The sequence below is a fragment of the Oncorhynchus clarkii genome, chromosome 17, assembly GCF_045791955.1.
Source record: "Oncorhynchus clarkii lewisi isolate Uvic-CL-2024 chromosome 17, UVic_Ocla_1.0, whole genome shotgun sequence".
Classification (NCBI taxonomy): Eukaryota; Metazoa; Chordata; class Actinopteri; order Salmoniformes; family Salmonidae; genus Oncorhynchus; species Oncorhynchus clarkii.
Window position 1 is genome coordinate 2077500 of NC_092163.1, and position 27571 is coordinate 2105070.

Below are 27571 nucleotides of genomic sequence, written 5' to 3' on the forward strand. Positions count from 1 at the left end.
AGAATGCAGAGTAGAATATGGAGTAGAATGCAGAGTAGAATATGGAGTAGAATGCAGAGCAGAGTAGAATATGGAGTAGAATGCAGAATATGGAGTAGAGTAGAATATAGAGTAGAGTAGAATATAGAGTAGAATGTAGAGTAGAATATATAGAAGAGAGTAGAATATAGAGTAGAAAAGAATATAGAGTAGAGTAGATTATGGAGTAGAATATGGAATATAGAGTAGAGTAGAATATAGAGAAGAGTAGAATAGAATATAGATTAGAGAAGAGTAGAATGTAGAGTAGAATATATAGAAGAGAGTAGAATATATAGAAGAGAGTAGAATATAGAGTAGAAGAGAATATGGAGTAGAGTAGAATATGGAGTAGAGTAGAATATAGATTAGAGAAGAATATGGAGTAGAATATAAAGTTGAATATAGAGTAGAGTAGAATATAGAGTAGAATATGGAGTAGAGTAGAATATAGAGTAGAGAGTAGAATATAGAGTAGAATAGAATATATAGAGGAGAGTATAATGTAAAGTAGAAGAGAGTAGAATGCAGAGTAGAATGCAGAGTAGAGTAGAATATGGAGTAGAATATGGAGTAGAATGCAGAGCAGAATGCAGCGTAGAATATGGAGTAGAATGCAGAATATGGAGTAGAATATGGAGTAGAGTAGAATATAGAGTAGTAGAATATAGAGTAGAATATAGAGTAGAATATAGAGTAGAATATAGAGTAGAGTAGAATAGAATATAGAGTAGAATATAGAGTAGAATGTAGCGTAGAATATAGAGTATAGAGTAGAGTAGAATATAGAGTAGAGTAGATTATAGAATGTAGAATATAGAGTAGAGTAGAATATAGAGTAGAATGTAGAGTAGAATGTAGAGTAGAGTAGAATATAGAGTAGAATAGAATATAGAGTCGCCTATAGAGTCGACTATAGAGTAGAATGTAGAGTAGAATGTAGAGTAGACTGTAGAGTATATAGTAGAATGTAGAGTAGAATGTAGAGTAGAATGTAGAGTAGAATGTAGAGTAGAATGTAGAGTAGAGTAGAATAGAGTAGAATATAGAGTAGAATAGAATATAGAGTCGACTATAGAGTCGACTATAGAGTAGAATGTAGAGTAGAATGTAGAGTAGACTATAGAGTAGAGTATATAGTAGAATGTAGAGTAGAATGTAGAGTATAATGTAGAGTAGAATGTAGAGTATACTTACTTGGAGGCAGGTTTGAGTCTGGACCGCCAGTCAGCAGGAGAGCTGCTGTTGTCTGCTGTTGCTAAAGAGAGACAAGACAATATGCAGCCCACAAAAAACATTACATCAGCCATAATAGCCACAAATAATTACCACTGAAAAGTGAAATGTGGATGACCAACTAGACAGACAGGGCAAATGGTGCTCACCCATAGTGTTGCTGGGAGAAGCAGCTCCGGATGCCTTATCCAGGGTTTTGTTCCACAGGCCTGTTCTGCTGGCTGGGGTCGGGGTGGAGGTGTTGGGGGTGAGGGGGGCGAGGAGAGACGGGTCTGCTTTTAGCTTAACTCGGCCCCCAGTCTCCTTTTTAGGAGTCTCCGTCTCTTTCTTAGGCGTTTCAGCAGGGGCAGGTCTGAGAGAGGGAGATCTGGGGGTCGAGGGGAGACAGAGGGAGGCCTTTCAACATCGAACAGACTCAAATAGTATTTCCTCAAATCTTAATTAACGTCTCGCTTCCATCTCATACACATTGGAATAGAAAGTCCCTGCCCTCTGATCTGAAAAGGAGACAAGGTAAGAGGATGCAAGGAAAGATGAATTGAGGAAGGGCCATTGACGCCAACTGTATGCTTGAAGTGCTATTCCTTTATTTTACCAGCAGAGGTCGGGCTCTATTTTATTTTATTTAACCTTTAACTAGGCAAGTCAGTTAAGAACAAATTCTTATTTACAATGACGGCCTACACCGGCCAAACCCTTACGACACTGGGCCAATTGTGCGCCGCGCTATGGGCCTGTTGTGATACAGCCTGGAATTGAACCAGGGCCTGTAGTGGTAGTGATGCCTCTAGCACTGTGATGCAGTGCCTTAGACCGCTGCACCACTCGGGAGCCCGCAATACTGTCTAATACAACGTTTCCCAAACAAAAGGGGTGGTCGTTTTGGTTTTTGCCCTAACATCAGTGCTTAATTTGAGCCGGGTCCTATTTGAGCCGGGTCCTATTTGAGCCGGGTCCTATTTGAGCCGGGTCCTATTTGAGCCGGGTCCTATTTGAGCCGGGTCCTATTTGAGCCGGGTCCTATTTGAGCCGGATCCAGTACCTCTCGCGGCATGATTCATTCATTATTTCACTGTTGGCACTGTGTAAACATTCTAATGGAAGTGATCAGAGTTAAATCAAGTTGCCTGCTCGTTATTCCCCCCCCCCCCCCCCCCCAGTTGCCTGCTCGTTATTTTCCCCCCCCCCCCCCCCCCAGTTGCCTGCTCCTTAATCCCCACCCCCCCCCCAGAAAGACCATCATGTAAAATACGAATAATAATAATAATAAATGAATTAATATTAATATTAATAAATAAATGAATAATAATAATAAAAGTAATAATAACTAAATTGGACGGCAGGGTAGCCTAGTGGTTAGAGCGTTGGACTAGTAACCGAAAGGTTGCAAGTTCAAATCCCCGAGCTGACAAGGTACAAATCTGTCGTTCTGCCCCTGAACAGGCAGTTAACCCACTGTTCCTAGGCCGTCATTGAAAATAAGAATTTGTTCTTAACTGACTTGCCTAGTTAAATAAAGGTTAAATAAAAAAAACACATTTTAAAAAATGGAGAAGAGAGAGATAATAAAAAAAGTAATAATTAATTAATTCATTAATTAATAATAAAATTAATTCATAATAAAAAAGTAGTGATATTTTTATGTAATTATCCCATCCTGCCCCTGCCACACTGATCCCAGACCTGCCCTCTTATTTATACATAGAGGTTATGGGGAGGGCCAGTGTGGTATGTAACTGATCCCAGACCTGCCCTCTTATTTATACATAGAGGTTATGGGGAGGGCCAGTGTGGTATGTAACTGATCCTGACACGCTCACTATGTGTCCCGGGACTTCCCGATCTATAAATGAAGCACTGCCTTACACGACACAGCTGATTCAAAATGATTAAAGCGTGATGATTGGTTGATTATTTGAATCAGCTGTGCAGCGCCACGGCAAAAAACCAAAACGTTGCTCCTGAGGAGAGAGTTGAGTTCTGAGAATATCTGAGATGTCTCACCTGTTCTCGGTCTTCTTCAGTCCTACAGGATGCCACGGAGGACTTAAAGCACCACCTGTTGTTGTTGTGTTGTTCTCTGTTAGTTTCTTAGTGATGACAGCACCAACTGTTGTTGTGGTGTTGTTGTCTGTTAGTTTCTTAGTGATGACAGCACCAGCTGTTGTGGTGTTGTTCTCTGTTAGTTTCTTAGTGATGACAGCACCAGCTGTTGTTGTGGTGTTGTTCTCTGTTAGTTTCTTAGTGATGACAGCACCAGCTGTTGTTGTGGTGTTGTTGTCTGTTAGTTTCTTAGCGATGACAGCAGCAGCCTGGGTCTTGGTACTGCAGTCTTCTTTAGATGGAGAGGCTTTCACATCACTATCCATCTTGAAGACAACTCTACCTCTACCCTGAACCACGTCCCTGTCCCCACCTGGCACCACATTCACACCCTTATCCCCTCCCTTACCCCCACCCCAACCTGAACCCTCTCCCTTACCCCCTACCCCACTGCCACCCAAACTCACTACCAGACTCACACCCTGGCCAACCCCCACTACTGTCCCCTGTGTGCCAGCGTTCGGGACTCTATTTGTGGGTAGACTCGGTGCCTGTCCCGGAGTCTGGGTCTTGCCCTGGTTCTCCTGCCCAGTGGTGGTGTTCCCAGATTGGAAGAACTGGAGCCGGGCATGCTGGGTAGTTGTCGTGTTGATGTTCCGTGGGACTGCGGTGGGTCCAGGGGCTGCGGGGCTCACTATGCCCAGGGAGGAGGCAGAGGGGGTGGTGCTTTTGGATCCGTCTGATTTGGAGCTCAGCCAGCTAGGGACAAATTTGGAGGGGGTACTGGTGGGTGTCGGAGCTGGGGTGGATTTCGGGGGGTCTGTGTATTTGGCTCTGGGGGTATTCCTGGAGAGGTCTGAGAGAGGGGTGGTCTGGACAGTGGGAGGAGGGTGAGGGGTGTATTTGGAGGAAGAAGGGGTAGTAGGGGTGTTTTGGGGCAGGTATGAGAGAGGGGTGGTCTGGACAGTGGGAGGAGGGTGAGGGGTGTATTTGGAGGAAGAAGGGGTAGTAGGGTTGTTTTTGGGCAGGTATGAGAGAGGGGTGGTCTTGACAGTGGGAGGAGTGTGAGGGGTGTATTTGGATTCAGTAGGGGTAGTAGGGTTGTTTTTGGGCAGGTCTCGGAGAGGGGGGTGTGTTGGCAGCGCCCCCTGGGGGTGGTGGTGGGAGGTACAGATGAAGGAGCCTGGTGTTGGTCCAGGTTTACAGTTACCAGACAGTAGAGTGGTAGAACACTCACTACACCTGGAGAACACAGGAACAGACATGATATAGAACACGTATATATGGAGAACACAGGAACATACATGACATAGGTGTTCAATCTATGGAGAACACAGGAACAGACATGACATAGAACACCTATATATGGAGAGCACAGGAACAGACATAACATAGAACACAGGAACAGACATGACATAGAACACCTATATATGGAGAACACAGGAACAGACATGACATAGAACACCTATATATGGAGAACACAGGAACAGACATGACATAGAACACAGGAACAGACATGACATAGAACACAGGAACAGACATGACATAGAACACAGGAGACCATTAAGAATATTGTGTCTGTCTGCACGTCTGTCAACCAACCAGATCTCTGTCTCCACCTATAGACTGATACATGTTACAGCAATGAACGCAGTGTGAAGTACAGCTGTCTACCATGGTACAGCTCTACAGAGTTAACCCTTTCAATAGGTGACTGGTATAATAACATGGTACAGCTCCACACAGTTAACCCTTTCACTAGGTGACTGGTATATTAACATGGTACAGCTCTACAGAGTTAACCCTTTCAATAGGTGACTGGTATTATAACATGGTACAGCTCTATACAGTTAACCCTTTCAGCGCGTGACTAATATAACACATGGTACAGCTCCACACAGTTAACCCTTTCACTAGGAGACTGGTATATTAACATGGTACAGCTCTATACAGTTAACCCTTTCAATAGGAGACTGGTATAATAACATGGTACAGCTCCACACAGTTAACCCTTTCACTAGGTGACTGGTATATTAACATGGTACAGCTCTACACAGTTAACCCTTTCACTAGGAGACTGGTATAATAGCATGGTACAGCTCTATACAGTTAACCCTTTCACTAGGAGACTGGTATAATAACATGGTACAGCTCTACACAGTTAACCCTTTCACTAGGAGACTGGTATAATAACATGGTACAGCTCTATACAGTTAACCCTTTCACTAGGAGACTGGTATTATAACATGGTACAGCTCTATACAGTTAACCCTTTCAATATGAGACTGGTATTATAACATGGTACAGCTCTATACAGTTAACCCTTTCACTAGGTGACTGGTATTATACCATGGTACAGCTCTATACAGTTAACCCTTTCACTAGGAGACTGGTATAATAACATGGTACAGCTCTATACAGTTAACCCTTTCACTAGGAGACTGGTATAATAACATGGTACAGCTCTATACAGTTAACCCTTTCAATATGAGACTGGTATTATAACATGGTACAGCTCTATACAGTTAACCCTTTCACTAGGAGACTGGTATAATAACATGGTACAGCTCTACACAGTTAACCCTTTCAATAGGAGACTGGTATTATAACATGGTACAGCTCTATACAGTTAACCCTTTCAATATGAGACTGGTATTATAACATGGTACAGCTCTATACAGTTAACCCTTTCACTAGGAGACTGGTATTATACCATGGTACAGCTCTATACAGTTAACCCTTTCACTAGGTGACTGGTATTATACCATGGTACAGCTCTATACAGTTAACCCTTTCACTAGGTGACTGGTATTATAACATGGTACAGCTCTATACAGTTAACCCTTTCACTAGGAGACTGGTATTATACCATGGTACAGCTCTATACAGTTAACCCTTTCACTAGGAGACTGGTATAATAACATGGTACAGCTCTATACAGTTAACCCTTTCACTAGGAGACTGGTATAATAACATGGTACAGCTCTATACAGTTAACCCTTTCACTAGGAGACTGGTATAATAACATGGTACAGCTCCACACAGTTAACCCTTTCACTAGGTGACTGGTATATTAACATGGTACAGCTCTATACAGTTAACCCTTTCACTAGGAGACTGGTATTATAACATGGTACAGCTCTATACAGTTAACCCTTTCACTAGGAGACTGGTATATTAACATGGTACAGCTCTATACAGTTAACCCTTTCACTAGGAGACTGGTATATTAACATGGTACAGCTCTATACAGTTAACCCTTTCAATAGGAGACTGGTATATTAACATGGTACAGCTCTATACAGTTAACCCTTTCACTAGGTGACTGGTATATTAACATGGTACAGCTCTACACAGTTAACCCTTTCAATAGGAGACTGGTATTATAACATGGTACAGCTCGAGTCATTAACAGGGTTATATGGTGGAGTCATTAACAGGGTGGAGTCATTAACACGGTGGAGTCATTAACAGGGTGGAGTCATTAACAGGGTGGAGTCATTAACAGGGTGGAGTCATTAACAGGGTGGAGTCATTAACAGGGTGGAGTCATTAACAGGGTTAAATGGTGTAGTCATTGACTGGTGGAGTCATTGACACGGTGGAGTCATTAACAGGGTGGAGTCATTAACACGGTGGAGTCATTAACAGGGTGGAGTCATTAACAGGGTGGAGTCATTAACAGGGTGGAGTCATTAACAGGGTGGAGTCATTAACAGGGTGGAGTCATTAACAGGGTTAAATGGTGGAGTCATTAACATGGTGGAGTCATTAACAGGGTTAAACGGTGGAGCCATTAACAGGGTGGAGTCATTAACAGGGTGGAGTCATTAACAGGGTGGAGTCATTAACAGGGTTAAATGGTGGAGTCATTGACTGGTGGAGTCATTGACAGGGTGGAGTCATTAACACGGTGGAGTCATTAACATGGTGGAGTCATTAACAGGGTGGAGTCATTAACAGGGTGGAGTCATTAACAGGGTTAAATGGTGGAGTCATTAACAGGGTTAAACGGTGGAGTCATTAACAGGGTTAAATGGTGGAGTCATTAACATGGTGGAGTCATTAACAGGGTTAAACGGTGGAGTCATTAACATGGTGGAGTCATTAACAGGGTGGAGTCATTAACACGGTGGAGTCATTAACACGGTGGAGTCATTAACACGGTGGAGTCATTAACACGGTGGAGTCATTAACAGGGTGGAGTCATTAACAGGGTTAAACGGTGGAGTCATTAACAGGGTTAAACGGTGGAGTCATTAACATGGTGGAGTCATTAACATGGTGGAGTCATTAACACGGTGGAGTCATTAACAGGGTGGAGTCATTAACACGGTGGAGTCATTAACACGGTGGAGTCATTAACACGGTGGAGTCATTAACACGGTGGAGTCATTAACAGGGTGGAGTCATTAACAGGGTGGAGTCATTAACAGGGTGGAGTCATTAACAGGGTGGAGTCATTAACAGGGTTAAACGGTGGAGTCATTAACATGGTGGAGTCATTAACACGGTGGAGTCATTAACACGGTGGAGTCATTAACACGGTGGAGTCATTAACACGGTGGAGTCATTAACATGGTTATATGGTGGAGTCATTAACATGGTGGAGTCATTAACACGGTGGAGTCATTAACACGGTGGAGTCATTAACAGGGTTATATGGTGGAGTCATTAACAGGGTGGAGTCATTAACACGGTGGAGTCATTAACATGGTGGAGTCATTAACACGGTGGAGTCATTAACAGGGTTAAATGGTGGAGTCATTAACAGGGTGGAGTCATTAACAGGGTTAAATGGTGGAGTCATTAACATGGTGGAGTCATAAGGGTGAAACAGTCAGGTCTTACCTGGCACAGCTCCTGTGATACAGCCTCCCATCCACTAGGTGTCTCTGGACCAGATGAACGTGTTTATTACACACGGAACACTTACTGCTCAGAGTCCCTGTCTTATTGGATCGCTCCGACAACACATCCTTCTGGGGGGGAGACAGATTAGCCTTCTGTTAGTTACAACAGGCTTTGACGTAGGGTCCCCAGACCCCTAGGGGTTGTTGGAGGTACTACAGTGGCTCTTCTGATTAGCCTTCTGTTAGTTACAACAGGAGTATTTGACGTAGGGTCCACAGACCCCTAGGGGTTGTTGGAGGTACTACAGTAGGTCTTCTGATTAGCCTTCTGTTAGTTACAACAGGAGTATTTGACATAGGGTCCACAGACCCCTAGGGGTTGTTGGAGGTACTACAGTAGGTCTTCTGATTAGCCTTCTGTTAGTTACAACAGGCTTTGACGTAGGGTCCACAGACCCCTAGGGGTTGTTGGAGGTACTACAGTAGGTCTTCTGATTAGCCTTCTGTTAGTTACAACAGGAGTATTTGACGTAGGGTCCACAGACCCCTAGGGGTTGTTGGAGGTACTACAGTAGGTCCGTGAAACAATGATTATTATTTCAATGTTATTACTACTAAATCGCCAGAAACAAAAACAAAAAAAAATTTGAATCACAAACCTACACTAGAAAAGAGGAGAATCTTATTGTATTCCTCAACTCGTTATATTGAGCTAATTATCTGACACAGGCTTTGACAAAGCACCTGTTCGTAGGCCACCAGTCTCAACGACACAGGCTTTGACAAAGCACCTGTTCGTAGGCCACCAGTCTCAACGACACAGGCTTTGACAAAGCACCTGTTCATAGGCCACCAGTCTCAACGACACAGGCTTTGACAAAGCACCTGTTCGTAGGCCACCAGTCTCAATGACACAGGCTTTGACAAAGCACCTGTTCATAGGCCACCAGTCTCAACGATACTCACTGGAGTATCTGACACAGGCTTTGACAAAGCACCTGTTCGTAGGCTACCAGTCTCAACGACACAGGCTTTGACCAAGCACCTGTTCGTAGGCCACCAGTCTCAACGACACTCACTGGAGGATCTGACACAGGATCAAATCAAAGTGCGTTGGTCACCTGCACAAGGTCAAAGTGCGTTGGTCACCTGCACAAGGTCAAAGTGCGTTGGTCACCTGCACAAGGTCCAGTGAAATACTTGCTTTGCTAATAACTCTTCAACAGCAATGCACTGCAACATCAATATCCATCAAGAATCAAATACCCAATAAAAAAGTAAAAAAATAACTAGTAATAACAATTAGCTTGTTAATAAAGATGAATCAGGCTAGTTACAACTGGGGCCGGAGTGAACCCCTACAGGGGGGCATCTCTCCAGGAACAGGGTTGGAGTTAAAACCTACAGGAGGATAACTCTCCAGGAACAGGGTTGGAGTTAAAACCTACAGGAGGATAACTCTCCAGGAACAGGGTTGGAGTTAAAACCTACAGGAGGATAACTCTCCAGGAACAGGGTTGGAGTTAAAACCTACAGGAGGATAGCTCTCCAGGAACAGGGTTGGAGTGAACCCCTACAGGAGGGCATCTCTCCAGGAACAGGGTTGGAGTGAACCCCTACAGGAGGGCATCTCTCCAGGAACAGGGTTGGAGTGAACCCCTACAGGAGGGCATCTCTCCAGGAACAGGGTTGGAGTGAACCCCTACAGGAGGGCATCTCTCCAGGAACAGGGTTGGAGTGAACCCCTACAGGAGGGCATCTCTCCAGGAACAGGGTGGGAGTGAACCCCTACAGGAGGGCATCTCTCCAGGAACAGGGTTGGAGTGAACCCCTACAGGAGGGCATCTCTCCAGGAACAGGGTTTGGGCAACCCTGGATAAGAGTATTTAAAGGAGATCCTTACCTGTGCTGCCCTGTCTGGTCTGGTTGAGGCTTTGGGTGAGGAGGAGGGGGGAGGGCGGTTCTCACTAGCGGATTTAGAGGGGGTAGAGGCGGGGAAGACCTTGGAGACAACTGCTTGGTTCTTTTTCCCAGAAGGCCCCTCTTCTGTGGATGCCTCCGCTGGACGCTTTATCCCCGCCATGCCGCCAACTACACACACAGACACACACACACAACTTGATCACAAAGTTCATCACAGTATGTGTGTCCCCATATCGTGTGGGCAGCATGCGAGTATCATGTGGGCAGCGTGCGAGTGTCATGGGGGCAGCGTGCGAGTGTCATGGGGGCAGCGTGCGAGTGTCATGTGGGCAGCGTGCGAGTGTCATGTGGGCAGCGTGCGAGTGTCATGTGGGCAGCGTGCGAGTGTCATGTGGGCAGCGTGCGAGTGTCATGTGGGCAGCGTGCGAGTGTCATGTGGGCAGCGTGCGAGTGTCATGTGGGCAGCGTGCGAGTGTAATGTGGGCAGCGTGCGAGTGTCATGGGGCAGCGTGCGAGTGTCATGAGGGCAGCGTGCGAGTGTCATGTGGGCAGCGTGTGAGTGTCATGTGGGCAGCGTGTGAGTGTCATGTGGGCAGCGTGTGAGTATCATGTGGGCAGCGTGTGAGTGTCATGTGGGCAGCGTGTGAGTGTCATGGGGGCAGCGTGTGAGTGTCATGGGGGCAGCGTGTGAGTGTCATGGGGGCAGCGTGTGAGTGTCATGGGGGCAGCGTGTGAGTGTCATGGGGGCAGCGTGTGAGTGTCATGGGGGCAGCGTGTGAGTGTCATGGGGGCAGCGTGTGAGTGTCATGAGGGCAGCGTGTGAGTGTCATGGGGGCAGCGTGTGAGTGTCATGAGGGCAGCGTGTGAGTGTCATGAGGGCAGCGTGTGAGTGTCATGAGGGCAGCGTGTGAGTGTCATGAGGGCAGCGTGTGAGTGTCATGTGGGCAGCGTGTGAGTGTCATGAGGGCAGCGTGTGAGTGTCATGAGGGCAGCGTGTGAGTGTCATGGGGGCAGCGTGTGAGTGTCATGGGGGCAGCGTGTGAGTGTCATGGGGGCAGCGTGTGAGTGTCATGGGGGCAGCGTGTGAGTGTCATGAGGGCAGCGTGTGAGTGTCATGTGGGCAGCGTGTGAGTGTCATGTGGGCAGCGTGTGAGTGTCATGTGGGCAGCGTGTGAGTGTCATGTGGGCAGCGTGTGAGTGTCATGTGGGCAGCGTGTGAGTGTCATGTGGGCAGCGTGTGAGTGTCATGTGGGCAGCGTGTGAGTGTCATGTGGGCAGCGTGTGAGTGTCATGTGGGCAGCGTGTGAGTGTCATGAGGGCAGCGTGTGATTGTCATGAGGGCAGCGTGTGAGTGTCATGAGGGCAGCGTGTGAGTGTCATGAGGGCAGCGTGTGAGTGTCATGGGGGCAGCGTGTGAGTGTCATGGGGGCAGCGTGTGAGTGTCATGGGGGCAGCGTGTGAGTGTCATGAGGGCAGCGTGTGAGTGTCATGAGGGCAGCGTGTGAGTGTCATGGGGGCAGCGTGTGAGTGTCATGGGGGCAGCGTGTGAGTGTCATGGGGGCAGCGTGTGAGTGTCATGGGGGCAGCGTGTGAGTGTCATGGGGGCAGCGTGTGAGTATCATGTGGGCAGCGTGTGAGTGTCATGAGGGCAGCGTGTGAGTGTCATGAGGGCAGCGTGTGAGTGTCATGAGGGCAGCGTGTGAGTGTCATGAGGGCAGCGTGTGAGTGTCATGTGGGCAGCGTGTGAGTGTCATGAGGGCAGCGTGTGAGTGTCATGAGGGCAGCGTGTGAGTATCATGTGGGCAGCATGTCAGTGTCATGTGGGCAGCATGTGGGCAGTGTGTAGGTATAATGTGGGGAGCATGTGGGGAGCGTGTGGGCAGCATGTCAGTGTCATGTGGGCAGCATGTGGGCAGTGTGTGGGGAGCGTGTGGGCAGCGTGTGGGCAGCGTGTGGGCAGCGTGTGGGCAGCGTGTGGGCAGCGTGTGGGCAGCATGTCAGTGTCATGTGGGCAGTGTGTGGGGAGCGTGTGGGGAGCGTGTGGGCAGCGTGTGGGCAGCGTGTGGGCAGCGTGTGGGCAGCGTGTCACGTGTATGTATGCTTGCACATGTTTACTCAATATGTATGTGTGTATGTGTACTACTCACTAGGTGATTTGCCATGGAAGTAGTTGTAGTATTGTGAGACATATGTCAGAATACTGAGTCTGTCTGGTATCTTCAGGGCCACCATGTCCTCAGCATCTAACAGAGCTGGGATCCCCAGCTCATCCTCCGCTACCCGGAACGCCTGGGAACACACAGATAGAAGGCTGGAGCACACAGAGAGATAGAAGGCTGGAGCACACAGAGAGATAGAAGGCTGGAACACACAGAGAGATAGAAGGCTGGAACACACAGATAGATAGAAGGCTGGAACACACAGATAGATAGAAGGCTGTACACCTGGGAACAAAGAGCTAAAGGTTGGAATGCCTGGGAACACAGAACAATAAGGCATGACAAAGCGTCTTCCCCCTCAGCAGGCTGAAAAGATTTGGCATGAGTCCCCAGATCCTCAAAAAGTTCTACAGCTGCACCATTGAGAGCATCTTGACTGGCCTGATCACCGCTTGGTACGGAAACTGCTCGGCATCCGACCGCAAGGCGCTACAGAGGGTAGTGCGTACGGCCCAGTACATCACTGGGGCCGAGCTTCCTGCCATCCAGGACCTCTATACCAGGCGGTGTCAGAGGAAGGCCCTAAGAATTGTCAGACTAAAGCCACTCAAGTCATAGACTGTTCTCAGTCTGCTACTGCACGGCAAGTGGTACCGATGCACCAAGTCTGGAACCACCAGGACCCTGACCAGCTTCTTCCCCCAAGCCGTAAGACTGACAAATAGTTAGTTAAATAGTTAACCAGCAGCTACCCAGACTTTCTACATAGGACCTCCCTTACCTCCTACCCCTACACATGGACTCAGTACTGGTACCCCGTGTATATAGCCAAGTTATTACCTCGTACCCCTCCCTACACATGGACTCAGTACTGGTACCCCTTGTATATAGCCAAGTTATGACCTCGTACCCCTACACACTGACTCAGTACTGGTACCCCGTGTATATAGCCAAGTTATGACCAAGTACCCCTACACATGGACTCAGTACTGGTACCATGTATATAACTAAGTTATTACCTCGTACCCCTGCACATGGACTCAGTACTGGTACCCCGTGTATATAGCCAAGTTATTACCTCGTACCCCTCCCTACACATGGACTCAGTACTGGTACCATGTATATAACTAAGTTATAACCTCGTACCCCTACACATGGACTCAGTACTGGTACCCCGTGTATATAACCAAGTTATGACCTCGTACCCCTACACATGGACTCAGTACTGGTACCCCGTGTATATAACCAAGTTATTACCTCATACCCCTGCACATGGACTCAGTACTGGTACCCCGTGTATATAGCCAAGTTATGGTTACTCAGTGTGTATAGAGCCAAGTTATGGTTACTCAGTGTGTATAGAGCCAAGTTATGGTCAGTCAGTGTGTATAGAGCCAAGTTATGGTTATTCAGTGTTTATAGAGCCAAGTTATCGTTACTCATTGTGTGTTTATTGACGTGTGATTACTGTTGTACTATTTGTCTATGTTCTTTCTCTCTGCCTTGTTGGGAAGGACCAATCAGCTGTTAGTCTACACCTGTTGTTTACCAAGCATGTGATTTCGATATTGTTATCAAGATTGACAGAACCATGCAACAACACACTGTAGATATGGAGATCTGCTGACTTAGGGACTGGTCTGTAGAGGCAGAGACTCAGAGACAAGGTGTTGTTCTCATTCCAACACTCCCATTGGTCTATAGAGGCAGAGACAAGGTGTTGTTCTCATTCTAACACTCCCATTGGTCTATAGAGGCAGAGACAAGGTGTTGTTCTCATTCTAACACTCCCATTGGTCTATAGAGGCAGAGACAAAGCGTTGTTCTCATTCTAACACTCCCATTGGTCTATAGAGGCAGAGACAAGGTGTTGTTCTCATTCTAACACTCCCATTGGTCTATAGAGGCAGAGACAAGGTGTTGTTCTCATTCCAATACTCCCATTGGTCTATAGAGGCAGAGACAAGGTGTTGTTCTCATTCTAACACTCCCATTGGTCTATAGAGGCAGAGACAAGGTGTTGTTCTCATTCCAATACTCCCATTGGTCTATAGAGGCAGAGACAAGGTGTTGTTCTCATTCTAACACTCCCATTGGTCTATAGAGGCAGAGACAAGGTGTTGTTCTCATTCCAATACTCCCATTGGTCTATAGAGGCAGAGACAAGGTGTTGTTCTCATTCCAACACTTCCATTGGTCTATAGAGGCAGAGACAAGGTGTTGTTCTCATTCTAACACTCCCATTGGTCTATAGAGGCAGAGACAAGGTGTTGTTCTCATTCCAACACTCCCATTGGTCTATAGAGGCAGAGACAATGTGTTGTTCTCATTCCAACACTCCCATTGGTCTATAGAGGCAGAGACAAGGTGTTGTTCTCATTCTAACACTCCCATTGGTCTGTAGAGGCAGAGACAAGGTGTGGTTCTCATTCTAACACTCCCATTGGTCTATAGAGGCAGAGACAAGGTGTTGTTCTCATTCCAACACTCCCATTGGTCTATAGAGGCAGAGACAATGTGTTGTTCTCATTCCAACACTCCCATTGGTCTATAGAGGCAGAGACAAGGTGTTGTTCTCATTCTAACACTCCCATTGGTCTGTAGAGGCAGAGACAAGGTGTGGTTCTCATTCTAACACTCCCATTGGTCTATAGAGGCAGAGACAAGGTGTGGTTCTCATTCTAACACTCCCATTGGTCTATAGAGGCAGAGACAAGGTGTTGTTCTCATTCCAACACTCCCATTGGTCTATAGAGGCAGAGACAATGTGTTGTTCTCATTCCAACACTCCCATTGGTCTATAGAGGCAGAGACAAAGCGTTGTTCTCATTCTAACACTCCCATTGGTCTATAGAGGCAGAGACAAGGTGTTGTTCTCATTCTAACACTCCCATTGGTCTATAGAGGCAGAGACAAGGTGTTGTTCTCATTCCAATACTCCCATTGGTCTATAGAGGCAGAGACAAGGTGTTGTTCTCATTCTAACACTCCCATTGGTCTATAGAGGCAGAGACAAGGTGTTGTTCTCATTCCAATACTCCCATTGGTCTATAGAGGCAGAGACAAGGTGTTGTTCTCATTCCAACACTTCCATTGGTCTATAGAGGCAGAGACAAGGTGTTGTTCTCATTCTAACACTCCCATTGGTCTATAGAGGCAGAGACAAGGTGTTGTTCTCATTCCAACACTCCCATTGGTCTATAGAGGCAGAGACAATGTGTTGTTCTCATTCCAACACTCCCATTGGTCTATAGAGGCAGAGACAAGGTGTTGTTCTCATTCTAACACTCCCATTGGTCTGTAGAGGCAGAGACAAGGTGTGGTTCTCATTCTAACACTCCCATTGGTCTATAGAGGCAGAGACAAGGTGTTGTTCTCATTCCAACACTCCCATTGGTCTATAGAGGCAGAGACAATGTGTTGTTCTCATTCCAACACTCCCATTGGTCTATAGAGGCAGAGACAAGGTGTTGTTCTCATTCTAACACTCCCATTGGTCTGTAGAGGCAGATACAAGGTGTGGTTCTCATTCTAACACTCCCATTGGTCTATAGAGGCAGAGACAAGGTGTTGTTCTCATTCCAACACTCCCATTGGTCTATAGAGGCAGAGACTCAGAGACAAAGCGTTGTTGTCATTCCAATACTCCCACACCACGCATGACTGGAATAGCTGGTAAAGTGACTTTGTGTGTGAGAAAGAGAGATGTCTTTGTTACTATTTCTGTGTTTGAGAAATCCCTGTCCTCTAATTTCTGAATTTGCTCGGCAGAATGTGAGTTAACTCCTTGTTTACAGTAGCTGCTATGTACGTCTCAGTGTTTTAATGGACGGTCTGTGTGAATACAGCCTGAGCAACTGGCTGGCTGGCCTAGCTGGCTGGCAGTCTGGCCTGGCTGGCTGGCTGGCTGGCCTAGCTGGCTGGCCTGGCTGGCCTGGTTCTAAAGCTGCATATTTAGACCAGAACAAAAAGTATGAAAAGAAAACAGACAAGACAGAACAGGACAGATCCCAGCAATGATTCAGGACAGAAAGAAACAGGCATGTAAAGACAGAACAGGACAGATCCCAGCAATGATTCAGGACAGAAAGAGACAGACATGTAAAGGCAGGACAGGATAGATCACAGCAATGATTCAGGACAGAAAGAGACAGACATGTAAAGGCAGGACAGGATAGATCACAGCAATGATTCAGGACAGAAAGAGACAGACATGTAAAGGCAGGACAGGATAGATCCCAGCAATGATTCAGGACAGAAAGAGACAGACATGTAAAGACAGAACAGGACAGATCCCAGCAATGATTCAGGACAGAAAGAGACAGACATGTAAAGACAGAACAGGACAGATCCCAGCAATGATTCAGGACAGAAAGAGACAGACATGTAAAGACAGAACAGGACAGATCCCAGCAATGATTCAGGACAGAAAGAGACAGACATGTAAAGACAGAACAGGACAGATCCCAGCAATGATTCAGGACAGAAAGAGACAGACATGTAAAGACAGAACAGGACAGATCCCAGCAATGATTCAGGGCAGAAAGAGACAGACATGTAAAGACAGAACAGGACAGATCCCAGCAATGATTCAGGACAGAAAGAGACAGACATGTAAAGACAGAACAGGACAGATCCCAGCAATGATTCAGGACAGAAAGAGACAGACATGTAAAGACAGAACAGGACAGATCCCAGCACTGATTCAGGGCAGAAAGAGACAGACATGTAAAGACAGAACAGGACAGATCCCAGCAATGATTCAGGACAGAAAGAGACAGACATGTAAAGACAGAACAGGACAGATCCCAGCAATGATTCAGGACAGAAAGAGACAGACATGTAAAGACAGAACAGGACAGATCCCAGCACTGATTGGGGACTTAAAGAGAAACCAGGACCATCAACAGTCTGGAGTTCTTGGGAATTTCTCCTGTTAGATTCCTCACTTTCCTGTCAGAAATGTTCCTGGCTTTCTTCATGACTGGGAGAAAGAATGGAAAGCCCGGGGGTTTCAACAGCCAAAGTGTGTGTGTGTGTGTGTGTGTGTGTATATACAGTGGGTCAAAAAAGTATTTAGTCAGCCACCAATTGTGCAAGTTCTCCCACTTAAACAGATGAGAGAGGCCTGTAATTTTCATCATAGGTACACTTCAACTATGACAGACAAAATGAGAAGAAAAAAATCCAGAAAATCACATTGTAGGATTTTTAATGAATTTATTTTCAAATGATGGTGGAAAATAAGTATTTGGTCAATAACAGAAGTTTCTCAATACTTTGTTATATACCCTTTGTTGGCAATGACCGAGGTCAAACGTTTTCTGTAAGTCTTCACAAGGTTTTCACACACTGTTGCTGGTATTTTGGCCCATTCCTCCATGCAGATCACCTCTAGAGCAGTGATGTTTTGGGGCTGTTGCTGGGAAACACGGACTTTCTATGGCGTTGAGATCTGGAGACTGGCTAGGCCACTCCAGGACCTTGAAATGCTTCTTACAAAGCCACTCCTTCGTTGCCCGGGCAGTGTGTTTGGGATCATTGTCATGCTGAAAGACCCAGCCACGTTTCATCTTCAATGCCCTTGCTGATGGAAGGAGGTTTTCACTCAAAATCTCACGATACATGGCCCCATTCATTCTTTCCTTTACACGGATCAGTCGTCCTGGTCCCTTTGCAGAAAAACAGCCCCAAAGCATGATGTTTCCACCCCCATGCTTCACAGTAGGTATGGTGTTCTTTGGATGCAACTCAGGATTCTTTGTCCTCCAAACACAACGAGTTGAGTTTTTACCAAAAAGTTATATTTTGGTTTCATCTGACCATATGACATTCTTCCAATCTTCTTCTGGATCATCCAAATGCTCTCTAGCATACTTCAGATGGGCCTGGACATGTACTGGCTTAACCTCTTGGATCTCTAGGGGCGCTATTTCATTTTTGGATAAAAAACGTTCCCGTTTTAAGCGCAATATTTTGTCACGAAAAGATGCTCGACTATGCATATTATTGACCGTTTTGGAAAGAAAACACTCTGAAGTTTCAGAATCTGCAAAGATATTGTCTGTAAGTGCCCCAGAACTCATTCTACAGGCGAAACCAAGATGATACGTCAACCAGGAAATGAGCAGAATCTCTGAAGCTCTGTTTTCCATTGTCTCCTTATATGGCTGTGATTGCGCAAGGAATGAGCCTACACTTTCTGTCGTTTCCCCAAGGTGTTTGCAGCATTGTGACGTATTTGTAGGCATATCATTGGAAGATTGACCATAAGTGACTACATTTTCCAAGTGTCCGCCTGGTGTCCCTGCGTCGAAATTGGAGCGCAAAGCCAGGTGCAATTATTTTTCCATTTGAGAGCAAGGAGAAACCAGGCTTCCACGAAGGATATATCATCGAAGAGATATGTGGAAAAACACCTTGAGGATTGATTCTAAACCACGTTTGCCATGTTTCAGTCGATATTATGGAGTTAATTTGGAAAAAAAATTGCGTTTTTTTTTTTTTTTTTTGGTAGCCAAATGTGATGTACAAAACGGAGCTATTTCTAATACACAAAGAATCTTTTTGGAAAAACTGAGCATCTGCTATCTAACTGAGAGTCTCCTCATTGAAAACATCAGAAGTTCTTCAAAGGTAAGTTATTTTATTTGAAGGCTTGTTTTTGTGATAGTTGCCTGCTAAATGCTAACGCTAATGCTAACGCTAAATGCTACGCTAGCTAGCTACTGTTACACAAATGATTGTTTTCCTATGGTTGAAAAGCATATTTTGAAAATCTGAGATGACAGTGTTGTTAACAAAAGGCTAAGCTTGAGAGATAGCATATTTATTTCATTTCATTTGCGATTTTCATGAATAGTTAACATTGCGTTATGGTAATGAGCTTAGGTCTATAAATAGAATCCCGGATCCGGGTTTGGTCGTCGCAACAGGTTAAGCAGGGGGACACGTCTGGCACTGCAGGATTTGAGTCCCTGGCGGCGTAGTGTGTTACTGATGGTAGGCTTTGTTACTTTGGTCCCAGCTCTCTGCAGGTCATTCACTAGGTTCCCCCGTGTGGTTCTGGGATTTTTGCTCACCGTTCTTGTGATCATTTTGACCCCACGGGGTGAGATCTTGCGTGGAGCCCCAGATCGAGGGAGATTATCAGTGGTCTTGTATGTCTTCCATTTCCTAATATTTGCTCCCACAGTTGATTTCTTCAAACCAAGCTGTTTACCTATTGCAGATTCAGTCTTCCCAGCCTGGTGCAGGTCTACAATTTTGTTTATGGTGTCCTTTGACAGCTCTTTGGTCTTGGCCATAGTGGAGTTTGGAGTGTGACTGTTTGAGGTTGTGGACAGGTGTCTTTTATACTGATAACAACTTCAAACAGGTGCCATTAATACAGGTAACGAGTGGAGGACAGAGGAGCCTCTTAAAGAAGAAGTTACAGGTCTGTGAGAGCCAAAAATCTTGCTTGTTTGTAGGTGACCAAATACTTATTTTCCACGATAATTTGCAAATAAATTCATAAAAAATCCTACAATGTGATTTTCTGGATTTTTTTTTCTCATTTTGTCTGTCATAGTTGAAGTGTACCTATGATGAACATTACAGGCCTCTCTCGTCTTTTTAAGTGGGAGAACTTGCACAATTGGTGGCTGACTAAATACTTTTTTGCCCCACTGTATGTATGTATGTATGTATGTATGCATGTATGTATGTATGCATGTGCAGCAGGACATGCTCTCCTCATCCACACCATTTCCAGGACCACCGTCTCCATGGAAGCAGGAAGGAAGGACAGAAGAGCTCCTCCATAACAGCATTCCAAGTAGGACCCTGTTCCCTATGAAGTCCACTACATTTGACCCAAGTTCTATGGACTCTGGTGAAAACTAGTGCACTATTTAGGGAATAGGTTGCCATTTGAGCTGTACACCGTGACAACATGATTTGATAAACAACACGTCTGTGTCTGAAGCCAGCTGAGTGTTATCAGTTCATCACCACAGCTATAAAAAAATCTGTTTACATTACTATGATCCAACTTTCACTTCTGAAGGCAGGCCAGCCATGACACACACACACACACACACAATCCAGGTTAACCTCTCCCTTCTCTCTCCCCGTCCTGAGGAAACATCCAGACCAGCCTCTCCCTTCTCTCTCCCTGTCCTAAGGAAACCTCCAGGTTAACCTCTCCCTGTCCTGAGGAAACCTCCAGGCTAACCTCTCCCTGTCCCGAGGAAACCTCCAGGCTAACCTCTCCCTGTCCCGAGGAAACCTCCAGGCTAACCTCTCCCTGTCCCGAGGAAACCTCCAGGTTAACCTCTCCCTGTCCCGAGGAAACCTCCAGGTTAACCTCTCCCTGTCCCGAGGAAACCTCCAGGTTAACCTCTCCCTGTCCGAGGAAACCTCCAGGTTAACCTCTCCCTTCTCTCTCCCTGTCCTGAGGAAACCTCCAGGCTAACCTCTCCCTGCCCTGAGGAAACCACCAGGTTAACCTCTCCCTTCTCTCTCCCTGCTCTGAGGAAACCTCCAGGTTAACCTCTCCCTTCTCTCTCCCTGTCCTGAGGAAACCTTCAGGCTAACCTCTCCCTTCTCTCTCCCTGTCATGAGAAAACCTCCAGGTTAACCTCTCCCTGTCCTGAGGAAACCTCCAGGCTAACCTCTCCCTGTCCTGAGGAAACCTCCAGGCTAACCTCTCCCTGTCCTGAGGAAACCTCCAGGCTAACCTCTCCCTGTCCTGAGGAAACCTCCAGGCTAACCTCTCCCTGTCCTGAGGAAACCTCCAGGCTAACCTCTCCCTGTCCTGAGGAAACCTCCAGACTAACCTCTCCCTTCTCTCTCCCCGTCCTGAGGAAACCTCCAGGCTAACCTCTCCCTTCTCTATCCCTGTCCTGAGGAAACCTCCAGGCTAACCTCTCCCTTCTCTATCCCTGTCCTGAGGAAACCTCCAGGCTAACCTCTCCCTGTCCTGAGGAAACCTCCAGGCTAACTTCTCTCTTCCCTCTTCCTGTCCTGAGGTAACCTCCAAGCTAACCTCTCTCTTCTCTCTACATGCCCTGAGGTAACCTCCAGGCTAACCTCTCCCTGTCCTGAGGAAACCTCCAGGCTAATCTCTCCCTTCTCCCTCCCTGTCCCAGGGAAAGGGAGGAACAACATCATTCCAATACAAAAGTGAAAGTTTATGTGTGGAATCTAGCGAGAGAAATTCCCACAAATTTCCAACTGTTGATATGGCCCTGTTTTGCTTTCAGATGATATGTAACTACGGCAACTACATCAATCATTAATAACTGGCCTGCATGACACAGAGCTGTGGATAGTCTGAGCACCAGTCTCTTTAGTTAACATGCCACTCCTTGTCATTGCCATAGAGACTGGTCTCTGACAATCTCAACGTTCAATATGCAGATGGTTTACGGCAGAGTTGCTCATTGGTTGTTCGAAATAACAATATTTTCCATGAGGCTAGAATGTTACTGTAGTTCTATATCAGAATAATCCAGAGGCTAGAATGTTACTGTAGTTCTATATCAGAATAATCCAGAGGCTAGAATGTTACTGTAGTTCTATATCAGAATAATTCAGAGGCTAGAATGTTACTGTAGTTCTATATCAGAATAATTCAGAGGCTAGAATGGTACTGTAGTTCTATATCAGAATAATCCAGAGGCTAGAATGTTACTGTAGTTCTATATCAGAATAATCCAGATGCTAGAATGTTACTGTAGTTCTATATCAGAATAATTCAGAGGCTAGAATGTTACTGTAGTTCTATCAATACTCCAGAGGCTAGAATGTTACTGTAGTTCTATATCAGAATAATCCAGAGGCTAGAATGTTACTGTAGTTCTATATCAGAATAATCAAGAGGATAGAATGTTACTGTAGTTCTATATCAGAATAATCCAGAGGATAGAATGTTACTGTAGTTCTATATCAGAATAATCCAGAGGCTAGAATGGTACTGTAGTTCTATATCAGAATAATCCAGAGGCTAGAATGTTACTGTAGTTCTATATCAGAATAATCCAGAGGCTAGATGTGTTACTGTAGTTCTATATCAGAATAATTCAGAGGCTAGAATGTTACTGTAGTTCTATATCAGAATAATCCAGAGGCTAGAATGTTACTGTAGTTCTATGTCAGAAGTATAGTGCTAGAGTGTTAATTAAGCCTAGATATATCACTCTACGTAATGAATTGGTGCTAAAATGGTGTTCAGTTTGCTGGAGTTTATGGTCTGGAGTGACAGTCAGTTGGCTGTATAATCTATAGCAGTCTATGGTGAGGAGTAGGGAGATTTAGCTGGCTGTATTGTCTATGGTGAGACTCAGCTGGTTGTATTATCTATAGAAGTCTATGGTGTGGAGTAGTGAGACTCAGCTGGTTGTATAATCTATAGCAGTCTATGGTGAGGAGTAGTGAGACTTAGCTGGCTGTATAATCTATAGTAGTCTATGGCTGAAGAAATTTGGCTTGGCACCTGAAACCCTCAAACTTTTACAGATACACAATTGAGAGCCTCCTGTCAGGCTGAATCATCACCTGGTATGGCAACTGCACCACCCGCAGGGCTCTCCAGAGGGTGGCACGGTCTGCCCAACGCATCACAGGGGGGGGCCACACTACCTGCCCTTCAGGACACCTACAGCACCCGATGTCACAGGAAGGCCAAAAAGATCCTCAAGGACATCAACCACCCGAGCCACAGCCTTTTCATCCCGCTATCACACGTCTGTGTGTGTTCATCAGTAACTTACCAGGTGGTTGTTGTCATAGACATTCTCCTTCATCAGGGAATCAAAGTCACTGAGGAGAAGAAGCACAGATTAGGTTGATGACATGTCACATCAATCACACCACTGACACCTGCCATTATTCCCTGGTTCTCACACCTCACTGACGCAAGCTACCTCCTATTATTCCCTGGATCTCACACCCCACTGACGCAAGCTACCTCCTATTATTCCCTGGATCTCACACCCCACTGACGCAAGCTACCTGCCATTATTCCCTGGATCTCACACCCCACTGACGCAAGCTACCTGGCATTATTCCCTGGATCTCACACCCCACTGACGCAAGCTACCTGGCATTATTCCCTGGATCTCACACCCCACTGACGCCAGCTACCTCCTATTATTCCCTGGATCTCACAACCCACTGACGCAAGCTACCTCCTATTATTCCCTGGATCTCACACCCCACTGACGCAAGCTACCTCCTATTATTCCCTGGTTCTCACACCCCACTGACGCAAGCTACCTGGCATTATTCCCTGGTTCTCACACCCCACTGACGCCAGCTACCTCCTATTATTCCCTGGATCTCACACCCCACTGACGCAAGCTACCTCCTATTATTCCCTGGATCTCACACCCCACTGACGCAAGCTACCTCCTATTATTCCCTGGATCTCACACCCCACTGACGCAAGCTACCTCCTATTATTCCCTGGTTCTCACACCCCACTGACGCAAGCTACCTGGCATTATTCCCTGGATCTCACACCCCACTGACGCAAGCTACCTCCTATTATTCCCTGGTTCTCACACCCCACTGACGCAAGCTACCTCCTATTATTCCCTGGTTCTCACACCCCACTGACGCAAGCTACCTCCTATTATTCCCTGGTTCTCAATCTAGTCCACAGGAGGCTGGTGGCACCTTGATTGGGGAGAACGCGCTCGTGGTAATGGCTGGAGCGGAATCAGTGGAGTGGTGTCACAATATGTCAAACATTCCATTCCCTCAGACTCCTTTGCAGAATCAGTGGAGAGGTGTCACAATACGTCAAACATTCCATTCCCTCAGACTCCTTTACAGAATCAGTGGAGTGGTGTCACAATATGTCAAACATTCCATTCCCTCAGACTCCTTTACAGAATCAGTGGAGTGGTGTCACAATACGTCAAACATTCCATTCCCTCAGACTCCTTTACAGAATCAGTGGAGTGGTGTCACAATATGTCAAACATTCCATTCCCTCAGACTCCTTTGCAGAATCATTCAACAACGTCTTCACTTGAGAACCTCACCGTCATAATGACAGCGTCAATGATGTCACTCCATCTTATGACCAGTGATTCACTTTGCTTTTATTAAAATGTCAAAATGCATCTCAGAGTCAGTCTGACACACACCAGTTTTCCACTGATTCTATAAAAATATATAAATATTTGGGTCTTTAGACGGAGTTCACCGGAGTGAAACATGTGGAAACGATGCCTTGTCATTCAGACAGTAGACGGGCCAGGCTACTGATTATCTCAAATAGTTAACGTTATGTTTAGGACGGTTACCCTGTCCCCTACTGTTTATTGTAAACCTGTAATCTACTGTGTCTTTAAAAAAGAAACATTTGACAAAAGACTAGGCTTTATCACTTATGAGATTTCACCGATATACAGATATTGTTGTATTCAGAAATCGTGTCAAATTCCGTTTTTAATTTGGGGATTAGTTTACAAATCGAAAGGAAGCACACATGTTTACTGCCACGTTGAGTTGGCAAGAGTTGTAGGGTTTTCATTTCCAAGTTGTTAGGCTACTGATACTTACAGGGAACTACCTCCAGACAATGAAAGGAAACTTTAACATAATATTTATTTCGTGTTGCATACAAGGGCTACTTTGTTGCAGTGAATACAGGTTACGCTGTGTCACCATAAGACAAAAATCAAGACTCATTCCTTGTTAAACTGTCGAGTTTATTCACTTCCTCATTGAATTTCGCAACTCTCGAAGTAGTTCTATCGATACTGCCCTCTACTTACATGAGGTCGGGTCTGTTTCGGTGAATGAGGGCGCAGAAAGCCATCCCGTCCCTGAAAGAGGTGGTCATATTGGTGATAGTGACATCTCTGTAACCCTGAACCTGGATCTTGCACCACTGTTGCAGCGCTTTCACCGCCGACATCCTAGTTCTCTCCCGAAACCCCGAACCGAGTGTAAAGCGGCAAGACGCGATCCAAGTTCACGAACTGACCGCAACTAGTTGAGTTTCCACAACTTGAATAAATAGACGAGTGACTGAAATCCCCTTTACGGGGAAAAAAAAAATGTTTTGATCCAACTTCTGACGAATGATTAAGGGAAACCTCATTAAAAAAGAGAGAGAGAGACAAAGTCGTCCGCGTGGTTCTGTTCAACGAGCTATATAAATACACTAGTTAACAAATAGGGGACGCGGTGTTGAAGCCACTGCGCCTCCATCTTGTCACTCCCCCACCGATGGAAAACGTATTCTGGAAGTAATAGAAATCAATTTATTTATGTCAACATTCGTTAACGCCACATTTATTCTATTACAGACGCCACAATGCATACTTTACATTATGTGAGCTAAACATAAACAATAAATACACAAAAACATATTTCTTAATTATAGTATAATTTTGGGGAGATTACCAATGTTACTGTCCACACTACAAAACAAAAAAATACATGTAATTTTGTCATTGAAACATTTAATTGAAATGCTGTATAATTCCATTCATTCCTATGGAGGACTGCTACTGGGGAGTACCAATATGGCCGACCGGTGTCTTCAAAGCCTTTCAATGGCCAATACATAGTATATTCAATCTAGTGTTGATATACATCCTTGAGTCTGTTTGGCAATCAAATAAAAACTGATTTGATACCTGAAAAGGTTTCCTGTCGTGACGTAAAATGGGCGGAGTCAAACGGGTACTTTCTGGGAAAAGGGGTAAAATGGGCAGAGTCAAACGGGTACTTTCTGGGAAAAGGGGAGGGGTTTTCTGATATCGGAGTTTCTTGATATCAACTTACACCCACTGACGCCCGTCATCGGTCCGTGGCTGTTTCTTTAGAGAGAGAGAGAGAGAGAGAGAGAGAGAGAGGGAGAGAGAGACAGAGAAAGATGAGAGAGACAGAGAGAGGTGAGAGGGGGAAAGAAAGGAAGCATTGCTCTATTCATGAATTTACAGTATTATTTTGTTGCAGGAACAAGGAAAGTATCGATAAGAGACAGAGAGAGCATCTACGCATTTTTTTCCTTTCTTTTGGTGATCAAATCAAACCGATTAAGTCAACTGATCTGACACCTGAAAGGGTTTCTGTGGGGAGGGGGGGGTTTCCGTGGGGAGGGGGGGGGGGGGGGGGGGGGGGTTCTGTGGGGAGGGGGGGAGAAAGGTTTTCTGTGTGGAGGGGGGGATAAAGGGTTTCTGTGGGGAGGGGGGGAGAAAGGGTTTCTGTGGGGAGGGGGGAGAAAGGGTTTCTGTGGGGAGGGGGGGGGGGGAGAAAGGGTTTCTGTGGGGAGGGGGGGGAGAAAGGGTTTCTGTGGGGAGGGGGGGGGGGAGAAAGGGTTTCTGTGGGGAGGGGGGGAGAAAGGGTTTCTGTGGGGAGGGGGGGAGAAAGGGTTTCTGTGGGGAGGGGGGGAGAAAGGGTTTCTGTGGGGAGGGGGGGGGGGGGAAAGGTCTGGGGTCCGGGGTTGTGAGGTCTGGGGTCCGCTCACCAACCAAGACTTCACAAAATGGGACAAACACCAAATTGAGACTCTGCACGCAGAATTCTGCAAAAATATCCTCCGTGTACAACGTAGAACACCAAATAATGCATGCAGAGCAGAATTAGGCCGATACCCACTAATGATCAAAATCCAGAAAAGAGCGGTTAAATTCTATAACCACCTAAAAGGAAGTGATTCACAAACCTTCCATAACAAAGCCATCACCTACAGAGAGATGAACCTGGAGAAGAGTCCCCTAAGCAAGCTGGTCCTGGGGCTCTGTTCACAAACACAAACACACCCTACAGAGCCCCAGGACAACAGCACAATTAGACCCAACCAAATCATGAGAAAACAAAAAGATAATTACTTGACACATTGGAAAGAATTAACAAAAAAACAGAGCAAACTAGAATGCTATTTGGCCCTAAACAGAGAGTACACAGTGGCAGAATACCTGACCACTGTAACTGACCCAAAATTAAGGAAAGCTTTGACTATGTACAGACTCAGTGAGCATAGCCTTGCTATTGAGAAAGGCCGCCGTAGGCAGACATGGCTCTCAAGAGAAGACAGGCTATGTGCTCACTGCCCACAAAATGAGGTGGAAACTGAGCTGCACTTCCTAACCTCCTGCCCAATGTATGACCATATTAGAGAGACATATTTCCCTCAGATTACACAGATCCACAAAGAATTCGAAAACAAATCCAAATTTGAAAAACTCCCATATCTACTGGGTGAAATTCCACAGTGTGCCATCACAGCAGCAAGATTTGTGACCTGTTGCCACGAGAAAAGGGCAACCAGTGAAGAACACACACCATTGTAAATACAACCCATATTTATGCTTATTTATTTTATCTTGT

The 27571-nt window shown here is 45.8% G+C and overlaps 1 protein-coding gene across 1 annotated transcript in view; it reads right to left on the reverse strand.

Moving 5' to 3' along the window:
• Positions 1–25449, reverse strand: part of LOC139370019 (MICAL-like protein 2) — a 35096-nt gene extending 9647 nt beyond the window's left edge. The window contains exons 1-8 of the mRNA XM_071109307.1: positions 25006–25449; positions 22990–23038; positions 12221–12362; positions 10054–10241; positions 8149–8279; positions 3259–4539; positions 1404–1621; positions 1216–1276 (exon numbers count right to left, since the gene is read on the reverse strand). Of these exons, the coding sequence (XP_070965408.1) occupies positions 1216–1276; positions 1404–1621; positions 3259–4539; positions 8149–8279; positions 10054–10241; positions 12221–12362; positions 22990–23038; positions 25006–25148 (2213 nt within the window). The 5' untranslated portion in view covers positions 25149–25449. The remainder of the gene's footprint in view (positions 1–1215; positions 1277–1403; positions 1622–3258; positions 4540–8148; positions 8280–10053; positions 10242–12220; positions 12363–22989; positions 23039–25005) is intronic.
• Positions 25450–27571: the final 2122 nt, after the last annotated feature.